The following is a 19,975-nucleotide window of genomic DNA, read 5'->3' as shown; positions in this document are numbered from 1 at the left end:
GTATCAAGACAGAGCTACAGAGAAACTTCTCCCTCAAATTTAAAAAAAAAGAGGAAAGAAAATGAAATAAACCAAGTGAAAAGCTTGAACAACATCTGGTATATATAGTTGGCAGCCAATGTCTGTCAGTTGTTGTCATTTTTTTTTTTTTTTTTTTGGTTCCTAACCCTAACCCTAACCCTAACCCTAGTCATTTTTGTTAAACATTAGAACATCCATTAAGACTAGGTATCGCCGGGGAGTGGTGGCACACACCTTTAATCTCAGCACCAGCCTAGTCTACAAAGTGAGTTCCAGGACAGCCAGGGCTGTTACACAAAGAAAACCCTGTCTCGAAAAACCAAAGAAGACTCTAGGTATCAAAAGTCTTTGTCCCATTTCATTTTAATGTCACTTGGATTCAAGCAACAAGAACATTACCATTTGAATGGTCCTACTGACCTTCCCCCTCATATCTACTGAAAATTACAGGTAAAAAATGCAGACTGCTATAGAGGTAGAGAAAGTAGGTCAATGGTTTCTTAGGGACAGGCAGAGGGGGAGGTGTGACATGAGGACATTTTGGGAAGTGACAGATACATTCTAGATGTCAGTTATTCTTTGATAAGTTTTAAGAGAAAATAAATATTAAAATATAAAACTGGAGAGATGGCTCAGTGGTTAAGAGCACTTGCTGCTCTCCCAGATGCCCTGGGCTTAATTCCCAGCACCAATATGGCAGCTCCTAACTACCTGTAACTTCAGTTCCAGGGGATCTGACACCTCTTCTGGCACTTACCCATACACAGAAACACACATACACACAAAAGTAAAATAGAATCTTTAAAAAAAAATCAAAATATAACCAAATGGGATACAGACTAATCTGTCATGATTTTGAGTTGCACAAACAACAGCTGGTTTACACATAAGCAGCTAGGAGACTGAAATTTAATTTCTGTAAACTGAAAAAAATATAAAGGAGCTAACTGCAGAAAAGTAAGAAACTGGGCTGCTGTGTAAGCCAAAAGACCTAAGAGGTATAAAGATACTTTGAGAGGGAAAAGATACCACATTAAAATTAGGAAATTACTGTTCTGTAACACACTAAATGAAGAGACCCTGGTACCTATTTGTCTAAAAACTCACTGGTCTCTTTAAACGATAATACCATATTGTTGATATTTGATATTAGAGGCCAATCTTTCTCTATTTTAAGCACACTTAAAAAGGCAAAACAAAGTAAAAACAAAATAGACCAGGCATAGTGACTTATGTCTTTCATCCTAGCACTCCAGAGGCTAAGGGGCAAAGGCAGGCAGATCTCTGAGAGTTCAAGCCAGTCTGGTCTCCAGAGAGGTCCAGGTCATCCAAGGCCACATAGTGAAACCCTGTCTCAAAAACTCAAAACCAGTCAAATAAAAAAACTCCCACAAACAAATACCCAAGCAACCAGACAAACAACCCCTTCCCCCACCTGCCCTGTTCTGAAAACAAAGCAGCTTGAAGCTTCTTTGTTGATCAAGAATTTAGTAAGCAGTAGAATCACACAAGGCTGTAGGCCTCTGTACAGGTAAAGTCAAATAGGTTAGAGATGAAGAATAGAAGGAAATAACGTATTTCTCAAACACTATGTTGTCTCTTAAAAACAAACACTAAGTTTCAGTTAAACTATGTAGCACTAGTCACCTTATGCATTTAGACTAGATTCCTAAGAGCCCTTTGTCTCCTTCCTTGGGGTAGCACACAGAAACTAGAATCAAGTAGCCTGACTACTTTAAGTGTGGCATCCACACCAGACACCAGTTTACAGTCCCTGCAGGCCTTGCTTACAGCCTCTGGTTCTGCTCTAAGCAAGCCCAATCTTGTTATCTTTTATTATTACTTATGAGAGAGACAGTGCATACAGTACAAATGTTCCTTTTGTGGAAGGTGGGATCACTGAAAAGTCTTTAAAAGCTGAGATGATTTATACACAAACTCAACTCAAATCAAAACCACATTCTCACAAGACTCCTCAGCACTCGTCTAAAGCCAGCTCGCTGCCCCCGAGGGCTCATCACCCAGGCCTCCTGGGAAAGGGCCTTATAAAGACATTACTTCTTCAGCTAGTAGTGCTTTGCCTTGTGCAGTCTCGGGCAGTAGAAATACCCAGTACATTGAATCATCAGCCCTCTGAGGCAAGAAAGCTCTCAACAGATTTTTATGCACATAATTATACACAGTTGAAGCAGAATTCTGGATAGCAAGGGTGTACCAGAGCCTGAGCTGAGATTTATTAGCACACCATTTTGTTGAGATCACGGATAGTCTAGTCTATCCTTTGCTCCATATTTATAATTAATTCTGATTAAGTCAGAAGGGTGCTGGGTCTCAGCCAGAGAGCAAGAAACATGGAATGCTTCTCCATCTGTGCTGGGTTCTTAATACACATGTTCTTAATTTGGTGGATATGTTTGGTTCTTGGCTCAGTGTCAAGCCTTGAGAGACTGCCACTTTAGTCTTAGGAATGAGAATAAGTCTCTTCACCAGAAATGCATAGTCCTGTAATTAGCATGGCAGCTGGCTATCTGGTGGGGAAACAAACCTTTACACACTCCTGTTAGTCATTGATGGAAAATGATTTCTGTAACCCTGATTTGTCTAATTCCAGGATTAAAGCACAAAAAAAGTACCGTTTATATTTTCATGCCTCAAGCTAAAACTATATATACACAATACAGAAATCTCATCAGCTCAGTTAAGACTGCCACCTGGAGTTCAGCAGCAGGCAAGCAGAAAAGCATCGAAGTCAAAGATAATATTAACCAGTAGCCCCGACAAACAAAAAGGCTACCAAATCAACACAAAGCAACCAAAGCTATGCTTGCCTTGAAGCATTTGCAAAGCAGGCTGATATATACTCATGTGCCAGAGAAAACAAATGGGAAATTTTCATTTCTAAACTTCAGTAAGCACGACACACGGATGGCTATCTTACTTGAATTTATTCCATTCATTCCTAATGGTTTCCACTTACTCTCACCACTCATGAAAGAATCTAATTTGATTTGAATTTCAGGTCCAAAATTTGAACAGTACTATGGTAAGAGAGAGCTCAAGGCAAGGCCTCTTGCTTTGCACTGCTGGACGATACAGTCTTTTACATGAAATCTACTCTAAAAATTATTTTTATATGAGAGATACAAAGGAAAAAAATGGCAAAAATACATTTGCAGTGCTTAAGACATAAATGTCAAACTTCAGAGGATCAAAATCAAAACTTAAAATATATAATATACAAATTTTAAATTAATGAAACAAAGGGAGTCAAGTGGAAATCAACTAGTGGAGTCTGGCACAGAGCCTCTCTCCTGCCTGACCCATTTGTCTCTGACTCAAGGCCACAGTCTGGCCAGCCTGGCATCTCGCCCTTACCCAGGTAAGTGCCATAAGTCACGTTTCTGTACTCATCCCAGGAGATTAAGCCGTCTTGATTCATATCAAACTCCTGCCACTGGTTTTCAACATTGTCATATATGTATTTCTTCTGGGCGTGCTTAATCCAGGATTTCAGCTCCCCCTCCGTCACAAACCCATCTTTATCCGCGTCTATTTTATCTACAATCATTCTACAAGACAAAACAGTTGTGTTTCAAGGGCCAGGTCCACAAGGCTTTTTCCCCCAGATAGTAGCGACCTACCTAAAACGTAGCCGTAGGTGGCATTTTTATACTCCTCCCAGGACACGAGGCCATCCTCATTGAGGTCATGCCCCTTCCACTGCCGCTCTACATCCTCGTGAATCCAGCGCTTTTGTGCAAACTTAATCCAGCCTTTGAGCTCATCCACAGTGACAAACCCATCCTTGTCGCCATCTATTTTACTTACAATCTTTCTGTAGAAAATGCAGAGAAATCCAGCAACAAATTAAAAAGCAACAAGTCTCTGGACATTGCCAGGAGTGTGTTGTGACCACAGGTGTTGCCCAGGGCTAACACACAGAAATAAAAATAAAAATTAGAAAAAAAAAAAAACTCCCAAGACAAAACTGTCAAACAGAAAATGATCACTTTTCTCTTTACTGGCTGGTTCCTGGCTTATAACAAGCCATCTGGGAAAGTGACCAGACCATGGCCAGTGCACCGGGTCCTAAAGTCAGCCCAGACATCTTTGCAGTTAGGTCTGAGTCTGGTTTGCAGACCCATGTCCACATGGGTTCTTGCTTTTACATAAAACAAGATGTAAATTTTTGTATATTTTCCTTTACTATGTTTATAAAAGAAGGCATACCTCTTGGGTAAATAATCACTAGCATTAACAATGTTTTCCTTAGAATTTATTATCTCTAAGTCAGACCTTAAAATAAAAAATTAGTTGCTTTTAGAAAAAGCTATTCTTTTGTTAAAAACACATAACTTCTTATTAAGAGTGAGACCCCATTAAAAAAAAAAAAAAAAAAAACAACAACCCAGACCACATACATTTTAAGGCAAGATAACTGTAAAAAAAAAAAAAAAAAACAAAACCAAATGAATACAAGAGGCATAAATCTTAAAAATGCCAGTAGTTCTTATACATTACAGGAATTGGATTTTTACATATAGCCACAAAAACAGAACTCTGTGGATATGGAAAGAATATGTATTCCTGGCTATAAGACTGTTAATAAGCTGAGAGGTTATTAGCAGGCAGATTATAAAGCAAAACAACAAGAGTAAAGTATGGATCTATTTCCTTTTATAAGATTCTTTCTTCTAGATATGTCATTTTAATTAAGGATTTAAAGACAGGTCTACGGGCTTTGTGTGCGGCTCAGGAGTAGAGTGCTTGTCTGGTGCTTGTGAAGAGCCGAGTTTGATCTCTAACATCACTAAGTAAATGCTCATGACAAAACCCCCAAAGATGCAACCTCCTGTTTCTAGAGGACTCAGTAAAGCCACACATTAAACAGCCCAGTTTAAAATGGGAACTTCTGTATCAAAAGCCAAGGTGAGCAATGAGCACATTCTCTGCTTGGATGAGCAAATGCCCCTCCTTAGTTCGTGGTTGTTTCACGACTAGAGCATGAGAAAGTGATTTGAAATCAGAGTTCTTCAGCAAGACTATAAACCAACTCACACTGATACAGCATTAGCTCTATTACTTAACTCTAGACAAAAGTACCTTCCCTCAGAGGATGTATAATCTAGCGTCAGCTCTAAAACACTGATCGAAAAGGGAACACACCAAGACGGCACCTCCTAAACACTTTCCTCCACCTGCATGGTAAATTGTTCTCAGAGAATTTCAATAACATCAACAATTAAGAAAAATTCTGCATTATCTATAATAGGATCCAATTTATGTTCAAATGGTATTGCTACCAATGGTGCCACTACTAAGAAAAAAAAGGGGCGGGCTGGAGAAATGGCTCAGCGGTTAAGAGCACTGTCTGCTCTTCCAAAGGTCCTGAGTTCAATTCCCGGCAACCACATGGTGGCTCACAACCATCTGTAATGAGGACTGGTGCTCTCTTCTGGCCTGCAGGCACACACACTGACAGAATATTGTATACATAATAATAAAAAAATGGGCACAGTATCAAAACTTCTCCTGATCCCTGAAGGTATTTTTAAGCTATTATAAATACTCTGAAGAACTGCTTAGATAAAATAGGTACATGACTGTTCAAGAGGTCTCCCCCGTCCCCATATGATAAAGGGTTATTTAGGGGAGACTCACAGATCACTGTTCTAGATCATAATCCTCTGCACGAACAGGGAACAGGAACAGAGTCTAGCCGTCGGAAGTAAGAGCCGGCAAGAGAGTGAGCGCAGGCTTTACGGCTGCATTTATAGTATAAGAGACCAAGCCCAAGTGGGCTGGCTGGTATCAAGAGGTTTCTCTTAACAAAGGAGGCTGGTTTAACAGTATCCTATTCTGTATCACCCCCCTGGCTTAACCCAGGAGTTGACAAACTTCTTTTGGAAAGTTAGTAAATATTTTACTTCATGAGTTACACATAACTTGATGTTTGTGTATATACACACAACCTCTGAGAGAAAATAAGGGCTGGCAAGATGGCTCAGTAGTTAAGAACACTTTTCTTCTTACAGAGGACTCAGGTTCAGTTCTCCAAACCCACATGGTGGCTCACAGCCACCTCTAACTCCAATTCCAGAGCTCTGATACTTTCTTCTAACCTCTGCAGATGCCAGGCATGCCTGTGGTGCACACACATAAATGCAGGCACAACATTCACACACATACAATAACACAGATCTAAAAAAATTAAGTGAAAGATTGGGACAGTAGCTCCAGTATGCATGGAGCTCTGGTCTCAACCCCAACCCCACATAAACCCAGGGCAGTAGCACCACCTATGTAGCATCGAGGAAGCAGGGGCAGGAGCATCAGAAGTTCAGGTAATCCTCAGCTACACAGTGAATTCAGGGCTGGTCCAAGACAGTCAAAACCCTGTCACCCATCCTCCCCCACCCCCGCCACAGACTAATAAAGCAAAATAGAAAAAGCTGGGTATAATAGCACATGCCTGAAATTCCAGCACTGAGCTAAGCATGGTGGAACACACCTTTAAACTCAGGAGGCAAAGATAGGTTGTGGTGGTTTGGAAGAAAATGGTCCCCACAGGGAATGGCACTGTAAGCAGGTGTGACCTTGAAGGAGGAAGTAAGTCACTGTGGGGGTGGGCTTTGAGGTCTCTTGCTCAAGTTTCCCTCCATGTGACAGTCAGTTGACTTCCTGCTGCCTGCAAGATGTACTCTCGGCTCCATCATGTCTGCACACTGCCATGCTCCCTGCCATGATGATAATGGACTGAACTGAAACTATGAGTTCCCTCAATTAAATGTTTCCTTTTTAAGAGTTGCTATGGTCATGGTGTCTCTTCACAGTAATAAACACCTTAAGTAAGTTGAAACCAGCCTGGTCTACAAGAGCGAGTTCCAGGACAGCCAGGACTGTTACACAGAGAAACCCTGCCGTAAAACGAAACAAAAAACAGAGGTGAATCTGTGAGTTCCAGACCAGACACAGGTTATACAGTAAGCCCCTGTCTCATGAAACAAAAACAAACAAAAGAAATCCTAGCACCCAGGAGATATGCCTGTAATCTCAACACTGGGAGGCAAAAGTGGACAAGTAACTCCAAGATGGAGGCCACCTTGGTCCATATAATGAGATCCTATCTCAAAAGGCCAAAAAGCCCAATCAAATCCAACCCAAAACAAACAAAAAAGTTCTACTTGTCAACGTTTTTAACAGAAAGATACTGAAAATCATCTTCTAAATTTGTCCTAAAAATGTTTCCTGTGGTCTTTTACATATTACTGAAGATTTCAAAAATAGGAATAATTTTTTAACATATAGAAAATGGTTTTTCTCCTTAATAATTACTCTCTTAAAGAATGACAGGGGTAGGGTGGGTGGTGACTATGATTTACAAATTTTGATTAATAGTTAGCTACCAAACTAATGTTTTAAAATGCTATAATAAAAGCTTATCTGGGATTCGCTCTCTGTGGGGAAGAGAATTGAACTATGTAGCCCAGGCTGGGCTTGAATCACCAATCCCTTTCCTTTAGGTTCCCCAAGTGCTGTTGTGTGCGATCAATGCCTGGCTTCACCTGAGATCTTGTGCTTTCGAGGCAATCACTGCATACAAGAGGGACGTCTGTCACTACCTCTAAAGTTTGGGGAAAGCAAACTATTTAGTTTAATTACACACTGTATAAAAACATGGCTTTTTCACTTTTTCTAATTATACACAGCTTGCCCAATGCACTTAATTTTGATATCTACTGATGAAAACCCCAGCACTTTCTCTACTGAAAACGGCTAGATAAGTGATTCTACCAACCCACAAAGCCAGAGGGCCCACTACATACAGTCCTACCTACCCTAAGTGACCCAAACCTAAGGGTCATCCGTGATTCAAGAGTAATTCTGCAGAGACTTGTTCAAACCAAAATGTAGGTTGGACATATACAGTATTAATAGGTATGTCATAAAGGACTGAGAGCACCCACATGGACTGCTCTTTTTAGCTCCAAATGTTAGCATAGTTATAAGGTTAAAACTAAAAGCAAGCAAGGTCTCTTAAAGATAGAGAAGAAACCTAGAAAGAAAACTGGCTTTCTGATATATGCATTGGTGGATCATCTTCAACTGTTCATTCAATATAGCAGCCATTTTATTACTTCTATCACTGCTGAAGAATACAACAGTGCACACTTCAGTCAGCAGGTAACACAAGGAATAAATCGTTATTTAAGTTTTCATCAAAGAAAACTACAATAATATCTTACAGTTATAGTATTGGACATGATGGCAAAGAAATGCAGCGTGGCACTTGCTACATAAATCTCTTGAAAACAGTCCACAAAGCTGTACCAGTGACACTCATTCAGGAGAATTTTTTTCACAGAATTGACCTGAATCTTCATAAAAATCTGAGTTTTAGAAGAACCAAAAAAGACATGCTTAGAACTCCAGAAACAGTTAGCGTTCTACTAAGTGACGATTACCTGCTTATCTATCTTTGCATCACACGTGTGCGGTGGGGGCAGAAGAAAGGCACTGAACCCCCTAGAACTCAAATTACAAATGGTTGTGAGCTGTAGCATGGGGCTGGGAACTGAGCCCAGGTCCTTTGGAAGAGCAATCAGTGCTCTCACACACCAAGCCATCCCTCCAACCTCACTACTGAAGTCTTTAAGAAGCTGCTTAGGGGCACAAAACTTGACTAGAACAGCATCACCAAAAACCATTCTGATTCTGAAAGTAAGGCCATTATTTGGTATATTAATTTTTATCTTTACTTATTATTGTTTGTTTTTTGAGGTACTAGGGATCAAGTACAGGACCCTGAACACACAGGGCAGTGCTCTGTCACTGAGCTAAACTCCAACCCTAGTTTTGTTGTGATGACAACATCACATCACGATGTCAAAAGGTTGGACACCTCTATTAAAGGGCATGGTTGTTTTGACTTTTATTAAAGGACACCTGGAGAAATAATAAACTTTACAGAAATAAGGAATCAATTTCTAGTTTACTAGGTACCTAGACATAACTTGGCTTGGGCATCATTGAATAAGACAAAGTTTTTTAAAATTAAAAGCAGCAGAACTAAAAACCCCATGTAATGTTCTGGAATCAAGATGATAAAGTTTAGGCTGGGTCCAATACTATTGGTTACTTTAGGACAATTTTTTAATTAGCTTTGAATTATGTGTGCACATGCCTGTGTGCACCATGTGCACATGGGTGCAGGCATCCTTAGGTTCTCGAGGGCATCAGATACCCTGGAGCTGGACTTAAAGACAGATAATTCTTTTTTCTAATTGTTTTTATTGAGCTATATATTTTTCTCTGCTCCCCTCTTCCTCCCTGCTCCCATGGTCCCCATGCTCCCAATTTACTCAGAAGAGCTTGTCATTTTCTACTTCCCATGTAGATTAGATGTATGTATGTCTCTCTTAGGGTCCCAGGTAGATAACTCTCGATAGGAGTGCTAGGTACTGAATCTGGGTCCTGTACAAGAACAGAATATGCTCTTAACTACTGAGCCACCTTTCCAGGCCTACAGGCTACTTTCACTTTACTCTGTAGAAGAATGGGGTACATACTGTTATTCAGTGGAGAAGTGTATTAAAGAAGGGATTTTATTAGGTTTTTTAGTGGTAGCGATTCTGCTGTTAGTACTCAGAAGACAGAACTCAGTACAGCTTTATTAGTGACTGAACCAGAAAATAAAAAGAATTAGCTGATTTATAAAGGTGCTTCTCACCCCCTGGACCCCTGCCCTGACTGAGAACAGACACCTTACCCAAGCCTTTCCTTGCTCTCTTCTGGTGTCAGCTGATCAAAACTCTTTGCTTCTTCTGCACCCAAGAAGGCATCATGGTCATAGTCAAAATTCTGAGCATCGTTGTGAACTTTGTCGCTGAGCTGAGGCTCATGGTGTACTCGGTCCTTTTTTTCAGTAGGCTTGCTCAAAGCAAAGGCTGTGCACAGGGACAGGCACATAAGAAACTGCCGCAGGTCCATGACAACCTATCTTAACAGAAGAAGAAAGAGTCAACACAGAAGGCAGCATGCGTGATAATAAGAAATCAAAACACGTCTCAATTAAATTACTAATTTGGTATGTACACATAGCTAAGTCTTTTATATTACCTAAATATTTTGACTTAATCCCTAAAATAAGTACAGGAGTTTATCAGACTTCCAGTCCCTATAGTGGGATATTTTCACCAGTTTCCTTTATGACTGTAGGATAATTAGGAATTTAGAGTTCAAACAACTATAGTTTCTTTTTGAGGGACACAAAATTTTTGTCCAAGTTGTCAAGAGGTAAAACTGAAAGAACAAGTCTTAAATCCTGATTCTAAATCCTATGCTTTTTGTACTTTTATCAGTGATCTGGTTTTCAAACACAGTTGAATAATAGAACTACCTAGAAGACTTAATGCGCACCCCCCCAATCAATTCTTAAAATCTCTCAAGTTGAACCAGGCTTCCTTGTTCCATAGCACAGGTCTCTCACACAGGCTAACCTTGAGTCCATTCATCTGCACAGTCGTACCCCCAGACTTGCTCAGACACAAAGGCCACCAGGTACTATTCAAAGTACAGATTCCTGACAGCCCCTCTAGTCTCTTGGTTCATAGTCGCAGGCAAATCTAATAAACACAAGACTGGACCTCTACTGAAAAATTCCAGAGAAGCTATCAATTAAAAACCCGTGTCATGCCGGTGGCACAGGCATTTAAACTCAGGCAGCCAGGGCTGTTACACAGAGAAACTCTGTCTTAAAAAAATAAAAAACAAAACAAAACAAAAAACTGTTTCACACACTTAACAATCAACTTACTCTATTACTAGAGAGGCTAAGGTCTTAAGGAACAAAACCTTAAAATTAAATCAAAGGGAATAGTTTTCCTGAACTTTCATATTTTAACTAATCTTTCATTGTGAAACATGAATGTTGAACGTCTGTGCTCCATTCCATCAGTGAAAATAAGTTCTTAGCAATTTTACAGCACTTCTTATTCCTCCCCTACTATGCCTCATCTCTGGTATCTCTGAATGTGCCTTTATTTGGAAATACAGTCCTGGCAGTTCTAATCAAGTTAAAATGAAGTCATACTCATTTAGTGTGAGTCCAAAGATGGATGTCCTTATAAATGAAGAAATTTGGACACAGAATTAGAATGTTGTGCTACGACAGAGGCAGAGTTGAAGTTTATACATGTGAGTCAGGGAATGCCAAAGACTGCTGACTTCTGGTAAGAAGTGAAGAGAGTCAGGAAAGAGCCTTCAAAGAGAGAATGGCCAAACCAAGACCTGCGCTTGAATTATAGTCTCTGAAAGGGTTAGAGGACATCAACTTCAGGGGCAGGTGAGATGTCTCAGGGGTACAGGGCTTACTGTTCAAGTCTGATGACTGGACTCTGATCCTGGAACCCACCTAGAGGTGGGAGAAAGAACTGGCCCCACACAAGGCCGTCCTCTAACTTCCACAAGTGCATACATACCCTTATCACACAGACAACTAGTAATTAAAACAAAACCATCAGTTAATTTGTTGCAATTTGTTTTAACATCCCCAAGAAATGAATACAAGGTTACAGTGGTCAGGACCGCTACATCTTCTGAAGTTAAATACAGCATGCTGTCCTAACATGAAGATTAAACCCAGGCATAGATGATTTTCCTTTTCTGGGGATGTCACCTGTGAAACTAACCAGTGTAAGCACTCACATGTATATGCAAGAATTTACCTAATCAGAAAATTCTCTCAGCAAAGCTTCTAACTTAGAGGTTGCTAATCCAACTACACCCCACAAACACCTCTAGCTGGTTCTGCTTCAAGGTTTCGGGAACCAGAGCAAAGGGAGAGGGCTGTGTTAAGGAATAAAGAAATTAAATATGCCAATATAGTCTACATCCTTCAATGTGTCTATTTTCCCGTAACCCTCAAATAGTGGACTTACAAATTTAAATTATTAAGTGATTTATAGAGCCCTCTAGATTACAAAACTAAGAAAATATTTAGCACAGCTAATAGTGAACATGCTTATATAAAAGCCCTTAAAAATAAAAGCAGTCAGGCATGGCGACATATGCTCTTAAATTCCTGCACTCAGGAGTTAGAGGCAAAAGCAGAGGCAGAAGGATCTCTGTGAGTGGAGGCCAACTTGGTCTGTATAGTGCGTTCCAGGACAGCCAGGGCTACATAGTGAGACCCTGTCTCAAAACACAAAATAAACAAAAAGACAAAACCAAACAAACAAAAAAGAAAGAGAGGCGGCTCATCAGTTAAGAGCACTTGCTGCTCTTCTACAGGAGCAGGATTTGATTCCCAGCACCCACACTACCCACACCGCCGCTCACTTCTGTTTCCTCAACATCCAGTCACCCTGAAATCTGTTTCTGTCTGATCACTGAATAAACTGCCTAAAAGAGTCACTAGGACCAGTCAGCTGGCAAAGACAACAACCCTATCAAGTCTCCATCTCTGCAATAGATAATAGAAAGAAATTTGTATTTTGAATAAGGTCTGTTTAAAAAACTGTTCTGTAAGGAAGATGGCTTAGTGGGTAAGAGAGCTGGGCCAGTCTGTGGACTGGAGCTTAAGAGGTCCAGGGCTGTGGGGAATGAAGACATGAAGAGAGTCGGAGCTTGATGGCTGCTAGCCTGGCTCAGGTCCAGTCAAAGAGCCTGTCTCAAAAGGAATAAGGCAGCGGAAAGTGACAGACAACACAGGGGACGGACACACACGTTCTCTATACCCACACATACCAAAGTCTATTAGAATTTATGACAAAAGGCCTCTTCATTTTTATGAAGACACACAATCAAAACATATGCCCCCCAAAATTTGATAGTACTAGATTTATCTAAATCTATCCACGATAATAAACAAAACAAAGTTTTATCCAAGGCATGTAAAAATACTTTTGTGGAGTTCATTTCTAAAGCATCTTTGTCTTTATAATCAAACGACAGAAAAAAAAATTAATATCTCATTCCCCCCATTTTCTTTAAGTACATATTAACATATGAAAAAATGATATACATAAATGAGCTACATAGCTGTATGAGCTTTTATCACAAGATCTACAAGGGCAATCCAAAGGTTATAAAAGGTATTACTTCATCCCCCATTTATCAAATGATTTACAAATTTGTATCTCAAATTCTGACCCTCCTCTATTAAATTTAGCATTTTTTTTCCTTAGAGAGAGAAAAAAGGTCATGTGTAGTGGCTAGTGCCTGTAATTTCAATATTTGGGAGGCTGAAGCAAGAGGCCGCTATGGTGTGGCAAGATGGTTCAGCAGGTGAAGTCACTTACTGTCTGACAACCTGAGTTCAATCTCTGAATGGTGATAAAGGCGAAAGGGGAGAACTGATTCCACAAAGTTAGACTCTGACCTCTATAGGCGTACAGACGCACGTGCATGCTGAAGCTTGCATTCTTATGTGTGCTTGATACCTCCCTCCCTTCCCCCCACAGAGAGAGAGAGAGAGAGAGAGAGAGAGAGAGAGAGAGAGAGAGAGAAACAACAGCAAGTTATACATTCCAGGCCAGCCTGGGCTACAGCTAAGATGCAGTTTCAAAAAAAAAAAAAAAAGGTCTAGTTAGTATTGTAACCACAAGCCACATGGACTAATAAGCATTTAAAATATGGTTAGTGCAAATCAAGACACGTTTAGAAGTGCTATATTTTATATAAATGAACATATGCACCCTGTTTCAAGAAAAAGTTTCCCTGAAAGCTCTAACTTTTTAGCACCAACCTCACCTATCCTTTCTGTCAGCTTAGATGTCTATGTTAAATTCAGCCTTCCAGAAACATTAATTCTGAGAGATTCCACAATTATTCCAGATGACCAAAGACCCATTGCTCAATAGCTAGCATGTGGGAGAAGTGGGTGTGGCGGTAAAATTCCAGTTCTCTGAGTTTGGACACTCAGCAGAAGGAACTTCTCCATCACAGAGTGGAAGACCTGGGGCTTAAGGGTCTACTTTATTTCATGGGAATCAACAGCTTGACAGCATTATACTTAACTATATTAAGACTTGGGGTGTGAAATCTAGAAATAAAAATGAGCTTGTTATCTATCTGGTATTCCTTACTTGCAGACTTTAATATAAGAACAACTAACATAGATTATCACACAAAAGTCAAATCACCCTTGATATCCAGAAAGGCACAATAATGACAAATCATTGACTTTTCTAGTGACAGTCAATTTACACTAGTTTACGCAATAAATTCCAATTAATCAAGTGCAAGATTATAAGAGGGCTGAGTATATAAAAGTGCAAAATTTGGCTATTAAAGCTCTGAGAATGACTGAAACTATTACCAGGTTTAATTAGTCATACAATCAAAGCAATCAAGCACAAATGAAAATTTTCTGGCCACACAATCAACTTACTTTTGAAGCTGGACAGATGGTTCAGTGTTAAGTGTCCTCCAGAGGACCAGGGTTCGATTCTCAGTACCCACATGGTGGCTAACAACTGTCTGTAACTCTATTCCCAGGTGATCCCACTCCATCTTCTGGTCTCTTTGGAAACTGCACACATATGGTGCAGAGCCATGTGGGCAAAATACCCATAAACAAAATAAAATCTCAACAAACAAACCTAAAACAAAAACAACTTACTTGAAGGAAAAAGGTTGTAGAAATTCGGGGGTGGGGGACGACTTCCTTTGGGCTGAAATTTTAATATATAACTTATGGTTCAAGTTATTCTAGCAAAATATACAGAAAAAAAAGCCTTGGTGTCTAGCAGTGGATTCTGTTGTATATGTTTAGCATGCATAAATCTTTGAGAATTTGATAGTTATTTTAGCCTGATCTTGCTTCAGTGTCAAAAGCGTAAAAATTTTAAGATCTTAGATGGGGGGAAGCAATCACACAAGCTCTTGGATGAAAAGAGCTAGCTGGCCACTATGGCTGTATCTCAGCTGAAAGAAGTCTGCACTTCTTGCTTGTATCACTCCACAACAATGACCACAAGCTATACTGCTTTTCTTTAGTTTTCTCAGAGGGTCTACTTTTTGGCTTTTTAACATTTATTTGTGTGCATGCATGTGGTCATATATGAGCTAAGGTTAGAGAACAAGTCTGGGAAATTGGTTCTGCCCCTGCACCATGTATGTACTGGATATGAAATTCAGGTTGTCAAGCTTGGGAACAAACAACTTCAGTGGCTGAGCCACCTCAATTCCACCCTTTTTTTTTTTTTGGAAGGGGGGGGGTTTCATTGTTCCTCATACTGGCCCAGAATGCGCTATGCCAGGTAGCCATTAGCTTGAGGCAATCCTCCCCATGGGCTTTCCAAATGCTAGGATTCCAGGCATGTGCCACCATTAGATTCTGCAATTTTGAAACCATTTCTGCATAAGTTAATATAAATTATCTCTCTATAGTTCCTAATGTAGAGTCATATATATATATGACAATTAAACCAATAAAATGATGAAACCAATACATTTTATTGGCTTAATTGGTTGATATTTCGCAACAATGTGGTTTTGCTGTGTTTTCCAACTCCCAATTTCCATTACTAGATCTGGCCAAACGCCAGGTATAGGCAAATATGTGATTTCAGGGGTTGGCAAGATGGCTGAGCCAGTCAAGCCCAACAACTTGAGCAGGACCCCAGAACCCATGGTGGGAGGTGAGAACGGCCTACCACATGTCATCTCTCCCTTGACTTACACAGCATGCCATGGCATGTGTACACCCCTTCCATAATAAATGTACCTTAAAAATAACTTCATGTTATTTCGTATGCTTAACTCTAATATATGTTACAGAACAACAGCATTTATATTTAGGAGTCCATAGAAAAGCGGGGAGGGGTAGTGTACTCCTTTAAACTCAGCATTCGAGAGGTCAAGATGGGAACTTCGAGGCCAGCCTGATTTATATATAGTGAGTTCCAGGCCAGCCAGGACTACATAGTGAGACCTTTTCTTTCACACACAAACAACAAACCAAAAAACAAACATTCATTGAGAGAGAATCCAGGATCTTAATCAAGCATCTCCCATGACTCTTCATGGCTATCCCAGAAACATCCTGTCACACCAGTGTTACAAAAACATGGAGCTAATACTAACATACTAGTCTCCCGCACTAAGGCAATGGTAAAAACCCCATCAAAGGGATATGTAACATACCACTTGATGAATGGCACCAAACATAGAATGAGCATGACGCTGAGGTGAATTCCATCCACTCACACAAACTTCAGCATTTTTGTGAGCTCATAGCTCCAACTTTTGATTCTACAAAATATCCTGTTGAAGCCCCTTGAACGCTGAAAGGCTTAAAGAGACTTGCCTTTGACACAACACTTACAGGTTAGCTCTTGCCCCTCATTTGTTCTTCAGAGCTGGCTACCACTTTATACTTCAATCTAACTGAATGAGGTCAAATACATATTTGTCTTGGATTAGCTTTTAGGCATAGCAAGGAATAATTTATCAGTCAATCGAAGTTTTTCTACTTTCAAGCTCAATTAAATAAACTCGAGGGTCATTAGTCCCAGTTTATTAATGCTGGCTTGACAGTCCACGACAGGAAGTGAATGCAATTCTCAAAAAAATCCTGCGCCAAGGCCTTGTACGCTTAGGAATTTGGAACAAAGACCCAAAAGTTTTAGCACCAATCCACTGAATTGTCCCAGTCATGCAAAAAGAAACTTTACAAAATACAAATCACTCTTAATTACAGCAACTATAAGGAATTAAGGCCACTTTTGAATACAGCACGCCAAAAATCCGAACTAGCTCTTGGGAAAGGCGAGCAAAAAGCATGACGTTTAAGGTAATTAACTCCCTAACTAACATGTGAAAACTGCTTTCTATTAATGACTAAATTCGGCCAAACACAAAAAAGTGCAGCGTTTCTTTCTCAATTAACAAGTCGTTATTAAAATAATGACACTGTGTTCTTCGTTCTGTTCCCCACCTTCCTACACCCTGTAAGACAGCAAACTCTTTCTTTCTCGGCACTTAAAACCCACTCACGGGATGTGGCCTTGGGGCGGACCTGTGAAAGGTGCAGGGAGCTGATATAAATCTCCCCAAGTCTCTCCGACCTTCAGGAAACAAACAAGAGTGGCCCTCTAGTCCCAGGGACAGTGTGAGTGGAGGGGGCCCGGGCAGAGAACAAGGACGCGCGAAGTCAGGCACAAAACGGTGCCCAGGAGGGCGCAGGGCCTGGGAGTCAAAGTCGGCTGGGCCACAGCCCTCTCCGCCAAGCTGCGGGACGGCGAGCCAGGGGACAGAGAGGAGTCTCGGGCCCGCTCGAGTACACTGAGGGCGGAGAGAGGAAGACCCACCCCGCACGTGGAACAAGGCGGACGGACAGAATGAAGGCAAACGAGGACCCACCGGGCACCACAGGGGGCTTACCTTTCCCGGGAGCTCCACGCCGCAGGATACGGTGGCCGAAGCTCACCCAGGGGCTCAACTCCCGCGCACAAGCACCGCCCAACCGGAAGGGGCCCATCGCCCCGCCCCCATCCGCCTAGTCGGCGGCCTCCACACCAATCACCAGCGAGACCGCTGCTGATGCGTAGCTTTTCCACGCGGCCATTGGTTCCACAACCGCGCGGCCGTGATTGGCTTGAAAGCGCCACGTCCCCGCGAGCGCGCTGAGTTGCGTGGACCGGATTCCCGCCCAGTTCGGGTCGCCCAGCCTGTGGCGACTCTGAGTCCCAGTTCTATGCTCTTGGGCGTGTGGGCGCGGCCCGCTGACCGTGGCCCCCCTGACCGCCACGTCCGCATTCACGACGCATGAGTCTGCTCCCAGGGCTTCTAGGGTTATTCTGATAGCTTTCTTCCTGCGCTCAAGCCCCCGGGGCCGGAATAATACCGCGGTAGCATCACCACCCGCGGTGAACTAGCCCAGCTTCTGGCTCTTGAGGGTCCCGGCTGATCTGCTGAACAACACCCCTGCCAACGTGTGCCTTTTTCCCACCCACCACGCTCCTTCGCACCTCTGCCCAACCCATCATGATCCCCGCCTTCCCCGAAAGCCTTACATTTTCACATCCTTGTGGTCTTTGTTCACAAAGCATCTTCCTCTGCCTGAAAGGTGTGTGTGTGTGTGTGTGTGTGTGTGTGTGTGCGCGCGCGTGTGTGTGTATTTCTCGATTTTCCAGCTACTGAAAGCCATTAGTCGTGAAAACATCATGAAACAGGTTGCTATCCTGGAATGTCTTAGAGCTGGGTAAGCAAGCAAGACATATTTACTTTCCTAACAGTTTGTATTTTCAGTACACAACCAGATTTGGCTAATAAAGGCACTTATCCTTGTGTCTTCGCTTAGATCAAGTGCTGGGTTAGGATTCGCCGGATTTAAGCATCAGGAGCTCCCAGCTTACAGTCCAGGTCCAAATGCTCAGTAATACTAAATACATTGCGTCGCAGGCCCCTGATTGAAAAGAAGCCCAGGAAATTAGCAATCTCTCTCTCCTCTCTCTCTCCTCTGTCTGTCTGTCTCTCTCTCTCTCTCTCTCTCTCTCTCTCTCTCTCTCTCTCTCTCTCTCTCTCTCTCTCTCTCTCTCTCCTCTGTCTCTCTCTCTCTGAAGGTGGGCAGGGAGAGTTTGAACCTAGACTTTGCCTGGGACTCTATAATCTACCATTGATCTATAACAGCCCCATTAGCTACTTAGTATCAGGAAATTAAAGCATGTATTCATTGAGGGCTACTATATTTTCAGTACATATGGAATGAATAGCACATAAAGCTCATGAAAGACTTAAGAAAGCAAATTAGCTTAAGATGAGAAAGGCTGGCAACTACTACTTGGGGCATTCAAACTAACGACTCAAAACACAACTCCCATCTCAAAGAGAGTTCATTCTGGAGACAAATGTGAGTGACCATGACCAGGAGACCAGATTAGGCTACCCCAAATTCCATGTACCAATGTAGTAATGGTTTGATGAAGCTTTTATAATAACAGAACAAGGAAACTATTCACTATTACATTGGTGGAAATACCAGAGAATGGGTTACAGCCTTCAGGTATTATCTGATGACGCCCTTAGCCCTCGAGTTGTGAAAGCTAGCGGTCCTCTAAATCAGTACACTCCAAAGGAAACTAGCGCTCCGTTTCTGCAGTCCACATGATTTGCCTAACGGCCATGAAGCTGTTTGGTTAGTTACAGAGGAGAGCAGTAGACAGCTCTTAAATAAATGGACAGTAAGAGGGCTAAATATGGCCCCAAATACTTTGCAAGGTTCTAACTTCTCCACTTCACTGAGGGTCTAATCAGCTAACAGATCTTGTAGAAGGTTCAGTTTGAAAGTGCAGCTGTTGTCCCCACCAGCCAAGCTGCATATTTTGTACATGGGGCAGGGACACATAGCACTTACTGAATATTACTAATGTTCCATGTTGCTAGGAAATGCTTTCTAGCCGCTGAGGTAGATGAGGCTGGGTAGTAGGAAGGACGGCAATCTTCAGGAGAGGGGAACAGCCTGTTAGAGCCGTCAAGGAAAGAACTCTGGATCAAATCATGAAAATCTACTAGCTGTTATATTCCAGACATATTTTTTAAAGTCCTCTGCATTTGACATAATGTGACTTATATTAAGAGTAACACATCAAAAATTAAAATAACCAAGAACATTGTCTGGCCTAATAGCGTGAAGGAAATGGGCATTAAAACAACAAAACAATTAAAAAACCAAACAACAAAAAGCCCTAGATTGACTATATATTTGCCCTAGTGATTACAGTTACTTTTCTCTGTGAACTATCTTATTTATAATTATAGTATTTGAACAAATCTATTAACTTTGAAATCCAATGTGTTTTTGTATTATTGCTTTTGTCCTGGCCATCTTAATTCCATAGCTATAACCTTGGGTGGAGTGGCTGACTCTAACTCTAGGAAAGATTGATTTTTAATATTCAAGGTACCATAGCTCTTTTTTGTTGACTACTGGCCAGATCTGTTTTATTAT

The 19,975-nt window shown here is 41.3% G+C and overlaps 1 protein-coding gene across 3 annotated transcripts in view; it reads right to left on the bottom strand.

Moving 5' to 3' along the window:
* Calu (calumenin) overlaps positions 1–17,524 on the bottom strand; it is a 28,960-nt gene extending 11,436 nt beyond the window's left edge. Inside the window, exons 1-3 of one of the 3 annotated variants that reach the window (XM_038320122.2) lie at positions 17,410–17,524; positions 9,791–10,017; positions 3,663–3,856 (exon numbers count right to left, since the gene is read on the bottom strand). In XM_038320122.2, the coding sequence (XP_038176050.1) occupies positions 3,663–3,856; positions 9,791–10,011 (415 nt within the window). In that variant the 5' untranslated portion in view covers positions 10,012–10,017; positions 17,410–17,524. Of the gene's footprint in view, positions 1–3,396; positions 3,591–3,662; positions 3,857–9,790; positions 10,022–17,409 lie in introns of all 3 variants that reach the window. The other 2 variants (XM_038320120.2, XM_038320121.2) reach the window with 2 other exon arrangements.
* Positions 17,525–19,975: the final 2,451 nt, after the last annotated feature.

Source organism: Arvicola amphibius, chromosome 2 (assembly GCF_903992535.2).
Source record: "Arvicola amphibius chromosome 2, mArvAmp1.2, whole genome shotgun sequence".
In the NCBI taxonomy this organism is placed as follows: Eukaryota; Metazoa; Chordata; class Mammalia; order Rodentia; family Cricetidae; genus Arvicola; species Arvicola amphibius.
The sequence above is the reverse complement of the archived record's forward strand: the minus strand, read 5'-3'. Positions and strand labels throughout refer to the sequence as shown.